The sequence below is a fragment of the Corythoichthys intestinalis genome, chromosome 19 (assembly GCF_030265065.1).
Source record: "Corythoichthys intestinalis isolate RoL2023-P3 chromosome 19, ASM3026506v1, whole genome shotgun sequence".
Lineage (NCBI taxonomy): Eukaryota > Metazoa > Chordata > Actinopteri > Syngnathiformes > Syngnathidae > Corythoichthys > Corythoichthys intestinalis.
The window spans coordinates 36,575,822-36,582,154 of NC_080413.1; the positions used below are offsets into that span (position 1 = coordinate 36,575,822).

Here is a 6,333-nt window from a genome sequence, read left to right on the forward strand (position 1 = left end):
TATCTGAAATACTCCTAAATCAGCAAAATCTTGACTTGAATCTATTGTTAAATAATGAAACGGTTTTAAAACTTTGACATGTTGTAAGTAGACAGAAGGGAAATTATGGAATAACGGGAGCTATTTTATCAACGTTAACAGTTGATTCACATCATTAAATTGATTGAATGTAGTTTAAAGCTGCTGATTCAGAATGGGGACTTGAGTATTTTATTTAATGTTTTTAACTGTTAACTTGATACTTAAATATTAGTTTGGTTTAGCCTAATAGGATTTTAAAACAATTTTGGAACTAATGTACAAAACATTAAAAGGGGGGTTTGGGTGACATCAATAATCGATTTATAATCGAATCGGAGTCTCTGAATCGTAATCGAATCGTTAGGTACCCAAAGATTCCCACCTCTACTATTCATGACACCCTATACTTCGGTGGAGCGGTGGCTAGGCAGGCGGGTGGCGCCTGTCCAGGGTCCAGCAATGGGTGCGGAAGCGTCTGCAGGGCTGCGGGTAGCCGGGGCCGGGCGGGGTTAGTGTTATGCCAGCACCGTCTAACAGTGAATACATGTGTGTGTTTGCCTTTGTCTCCAGCTTGAAATGCTCCCACAGTTTTGACATTTTCCTTTTTTTTTCTTGATGCCTTTCTCTTCACTTTTGTCTGCTTTATCGTCATTACCTCTATATTCAAGCGCGGTTGAAATCAAATGTATCCGCCGCCTCTCCCTTCTTCCTCTATGCACGTGACGTCAGCGCGTTGTGCCACATTTAAAGTAGGCTGGGCAAAATGTCATGCTTCGAGCTGGCAAAATTAAACGATTCCTTGAGGCGGAGAAAATGCCTCAATTTTTAAAATCGAGTTACTTATAAGAGTAATTGTTTCTGCTCTAGTCAAGTTGCTTCTATCAGTCTAAATTGAACTCTGTTCTCCTTCCACAGAGCTCGAAATGTCGCAGCGTCTTCTCTTCGACCCAAAAACTCGACGGGTTCAAGCGTCTGGACCGCCAGCTGGCTCAATTCAACGATTACAATTTTGTGTTCACAAGTTACGCCAAGAACTGCCAGAAGAATCAGAAGAGCTGAGGGTGGAAGATGAAGAAGAGGCGTAAAAAAGGCGGTCGCTCGGGCTTCCCTTGCAGCGATCGCCTTCCAGTAGAGAGCTTCTTGTCGTCCCTTTCCTCCGTTCGTCCTCCCGCCCTCGTCTCCCGTCACGAATCCCCTAGCAACAAGGACGACAAACCAGTTTTAATCCCCTGTTTGATTTGTTTGCATTGTCGTATCTGTGACTTAGACCTCTTGCATGAAAGCTCTTTTCTCTGTTTCGATATGCTAGCACACTCTTGCCGTGATCTTGAAGTGCATGTAGAGGAATTAAACCAGCTACATTTCAGGTTTTCCACTTGCGCCCACTCCAAAGGCCCCTATCTACAGGTCTCCTCCCTCATCCCGCACAGACAGGGCTTCAGACCCCACTAAGTCCACGCCCCTGACATGCTCAGATTACTGTACGCGTTCCACATTTAGCTTTTAAAATGCGACGATCGGCTAGAATCGTAACAGAGTGCACTTTAGAGTAGTTTTCGATGGCCTTTTGTCTCTGAATGTATACGTTTCGGTAAGACTTGCCCCTTTTTTTGTTTAAACGGCATACTTGCACGCCTGCTATTTGGGTAAATACTAGAAGCGTACAAAATGGCTTCCACCAGAGACTCACAGCTAGTAAAGAGAATCTGAATAATTCAATAACATCCATTAGCGCACTTTGCCATGTCTTACGTTGTTGGAAGCATCTGGCTTCCTCTACTATTCAGTTTTCACATTGACACGGAAAAGGAATGCGGTCTAGCCAGATTCTGACACCATTTCATCCACTTGATCTTTCGAATGTACACGTCTCTAGAGAAAAGCCTGGTCCACTTTTGAGCTGAATGTATAACTTCAGGCGTGCACTCAATACCGGCCGCCTATTGTCCCCAGTCCCGGCAGGTCTCCCCAGTCATTAGAAGAGTGGCGAGCCGGCGGGGCATAATGAATCAGAAACTTTCCGCTTGCCCAGCAAAGCGTTTTTTTTTTTCCCCTTGACAATATCCATTGCCTCTGTGTCTTTCCGCCCTATACAAAAATGTGTAAGCGTACAATCTAGGCCCACCTGTCTGAGCATGCCAGGGTCATCCCGGATCATTCCACGTCCAACCAAATGCACCATCTGCCATTTTTTGTCATTACCTTTGCCCAGACATATTTAGTTTTTGCTGTGGATTGGGCTCCCTCACTATTCTTTGTTCGAATCAATGCCCTTTTGTTAAACTTGGGCTCGGAGGGGAGGGGGAATTTATCATGCGGTGGTGCATGTAACTAGTGCTGTATTGCTAGACCGTGTCGTGTAGAGTCCTCGTTTGTGTGCTTGCCCTTCTTTTGCCAGCCGAAGATGAGTCGAAGCGGCACACTCGCCTTCTCGGTCTTCCTTTAGCTTGAGCTCGTGCAGTTTTTGTATTCCTTTGGACCACCTGCTGCATTTGAGAAAGTAGAAAAAGTGAAGGGTTGACCTGCAAATGTGCATGAACGATGTAGCACTTGAAGTAGTTTCCTCTAGTTCTATCATTGCCTTTTGGAGAAGTTTCATTATTTCCTTGAGGACCAACTTCTGCGCTACTTAACCACCTCAGCACGCTTCTCTTAACTTATGAGGTCCTACATGCACACCAGCACTGTTCAAGATTTACTTTTTGAAATATATTGGCTCACGGCATTTTGCCTACCAATTTTTCTTGCTGAGGTCCAATCTTCTGGCGTTATTTGTTACACTAGTTTTGGGGCTGTATCGTTAAAAGTAATTCCACACGATCGCACCTGCACACCAGCTCCTTGGACTTCCTTTTGTGGATCTTCCAGTTAAAACACTAAAGGAAAGTTTGTGAAAATCTCCCATGAGGATGCTGTTCATTAAACGTGTCTGGTTGGATGGAGAAACTTTACTGTTTTAATTCTCTTTTGCTATTTGGAAGGTCAAGATGTGCTATAATTCTATATGTGCTCTGAGCTTGATGCCTAAATAATAAAAGAAATTATTCATCTTTGTGCTGTTGTCAGTTTTTTATTTCAAAACTGAGTTTGCAAAAAAATTAAGCCAGGAGTTTAGCTTTTCGATCATGGAAGCTAGTGTGAATCCAAGGGCGTAGGTTTGCATAGTAGGTCATTTAGACTGTCTCCCATATGGTTTAATTGTTGCAGCTGACCCCACCCTTATTAAGTGAATTATTTTCATTATGTTCAGACTTAGACGTACATCTTTTCACTTCCTGATTGTGCCGGTCCATTTTTCCCCCCCTCCTAAACGCACATTTGATTGGCCGATGACTTGACCCCCCCCAACACACACATACTAGTATTAGGTATATTCAAAGGTTTTTTTTTTGTTTTTTTTTTTTCAGCCAGCAGCAGCCACTTTCAGAAATGTAAAAAGACATCAATGTTGTTGAAGTGGGGAACACACCACTAATTTTGCTACTGAAAGTCCGACCTGCATCAGAATTGGAATAACATTAAACTGTGTGAACTTGCTGACCTGCAAAACTCAAGTAGGAAGCTACAGAAGTGTCTTCCCTTATGGGTTTTCAACTGTTACGTTAAATTAACTGGGGGAAATGTAAGGAACCAATGTTTACCCCCTTCTACCCAATTTTACTTTTTATTTTATGTGGTCTTACATAGGGGCTTTCATTTTTTTTTTTGTTTGTTTGTTTGTTTGTCCGTGCTCGTGGACAAAAGCAGTAGTGAAGGACAGCTCCATTTTTATTTTTATTCCGTGACTGTTGTTCTGGTTTATTTATTTAGCAAATGTTGAGTGGTTGTAAGACAAATTTTTTTTTTTTTTTAGTTCCTGGATAGTTATATGATTAACAAGCTTGTATTTAATATGTATGTTAATATAATTTATGTTCAAATAATGCAATTTAAATTTGCTCATAAATCCGGACAAGTTTTCAAAATTTTTGAGTAGTTTTTGAAAACAAAGGTTTGAAGTAAACTGTGTAGGCTGAACCAATACACATTAAAATTAGTATAAGTCAACAGATTTATTTTGCATTGATCATTATGAATGTCCTGTCCCCAGCATTAATTGTATATGCGTGTTATGTCATTTTGTCCCTACCAATGTTTAGACCAAACCTACGCCCTTGTGTGAATGTATTTTGATAACTAGACGCACAGTGTTCCATTAAGATTTATACAGAGGTCGTCTATGTGGGCATACAATCAATTAATCATCATAACGAGCACATTGCCACGATCGACAATAGACTATTGGGAAAATAAACAATCGGGGATGGTTATTATAAAAAAAAAAAAAAAAAAAAAAAAACTTGTAATCACTACGAAATCTGGATGTCAAATATTGATATTCGATATTTCCTCCGTCCTATATGGTATACTGGGGACGGGTTTCAATAAGCTTCGGCTTCTCCCGTCAGCCCTTTTCTTTTCGAGTTGAATTAATTGTTAATACATATAAATGCTGTATATTTTGATTTGTCGTGCCTGAACGGGAAAAAAAATAAAATTTTTGAGAAAAAAAACAAAATTTGAAACTGAAATTTCTGGAGAAAAAATTACAACGGGGCTTTGCTGTGGTAGATATAGATTTATCACGTCCCTTCCTGTTGATCTGGGGATATTTCGGGGACACGTCCTGTTGATATCAGGTCACTTCTTGTTGATTTGGGGACACGTCTGGTTGCGTCAATGGTGTTGACTTACTTGGGTGCCAGTTGAATGTCAATGGGCTGTAATGCTAGGTTTTTGCATAAGCGGATTTTTTTTTGGGGGGGGGGGGCTGGTGTCCGAAAAGTGTCATTGCATGTAATTGACTTTCCTATATATATAGTTGAAAAGCAATAAAACCAACAAAAATGAATGAAATGAACAAAAAAAAAATTTTTTATAATGGGTCAAAATTATTTTTCGAGCACCTTAGATGGTCATTTGCTTTGCATATAATCTTTTTTTTTTTTTTAATGGGGGGGGGGGGGGTATTTAAAAAAAAAATTCTTTGACCAAAAATATTTTTTTAATTGAAGCAACTTTTTTGGGGATTGAATGATTTATACACAAGTGTCCTAATCATAATATGGCCCAAACAAGAAGGATTGCTTCAATCAAAGAAAACTTTTTCATTGAAAAATGAAGTGTTCAAATGCAAATATTTCAATCTCAATTATTCAATCAAAAAAAGTTGCTTCAATCAAAAAAAAAACCGACTTCAATCAAAAATAAATAAATAAATAAAAGAAAAAAGAAATATGCACATGCATTTTTTGGGGGGGGGAGTCTTTTGAGTTTCAAATTTATTTTTGCTTTCAAACACATTGCGTTACAAATTTATTTTTGCATTCAAACACATTTTTTTTTAATTGAAGCGACATTTTTTGGGTTGAATAATAAAGACACAAATCTACCTCCATATGGCTCTGCCCAGGGGATACAATTTTTTACTGGGGTAACTACATTGGCACGACACCGGTGGGCGTACCAAATTCAATGGATGACAATCTTGGCGAAAAGTATTGCCTAAGCAGCCTGTTTTAGAATTCCCCTCAAGAATGATGGGAAACAAAAACGCATAAAGGGACAGACAACATGTTGGATTTATTGTGTTTGATTGGTGTGAATGGCGTTCATGTAACAAAGAATTTAAGAGTACAAATTGTAAATTATTCAGTTCTCTGATGAAGTTGAAAATCAATGTTGAAATTCAAATATATACAGCACTTACGAGTGCAGCTGTTATATGACATCAGCTATACCCACGTACATTAAAAGATGAACACATGCATCATGGGACAAAATGGGTATTAAAGACATCATTCTAAAGAGCAGACAATCATGTATAGGGGCCTATGGTACTTGGTTTTGATTGGCTAAAAATAGTACTAGCGTTTTAAAAAATGTCTGCACGAACTGGCTTTAATTTACGTTTTCGCCACTATTACACAAAAGTAAAACGAAATGTAGTCAAATCATTCCATTTGTCTCGCTGGGACTGGGAGTCCCATGATAAATTTGTTTTCTGTCCCTTTAAACTGTAGCTGATTTATGACCTCCCCAACAGTAGTCTAGCTTTTATGCATCGTTCAAAAATTAAAGTTTATGCAATACCCTTTCTATTAATTGAGGAAAATCGTAAACAGGAAAAAACAACACAAAAAAAAAACACCATAAAAAGTACTATGCCGCTGTCACCATGGTTGTCACATGTCACATTTCGTGAAGTGAGCAAAAAGTGCCACCTGGTGGGCGTCATGTGAACTGAGTGATATACCAGTTATTCATTTTTTG

At 39.3% G+C, this 6,333-nt stretch overlaps 1 protein-coding gene across 1 annotated transcript in view; it reads left to right on the top strand.

Moving 5' to 3' along the window:
• The window catches only part of amd1 (adenosylmethionine decarboxylase 1), a 46,594-nt gene extending 43,519 nt beyond the window's left edge, over window positions 1–3,075 (top strand). The window contains exon 9 of the mRNA XM_057822715.1: window positions 937–3,075. Coding sequence (XP_057678698.1) covers window positions 937–1,080 — 144 coding nt within the window. The 3' untranslated portion in view covers window positions 1,081–3,075. The remainder of the gene's footprint in view (window positions 1–936) is intronic.
• The last annotated feature ends 3,258 nt before the right edge of the window (window positions 3,076–6,333 follow it).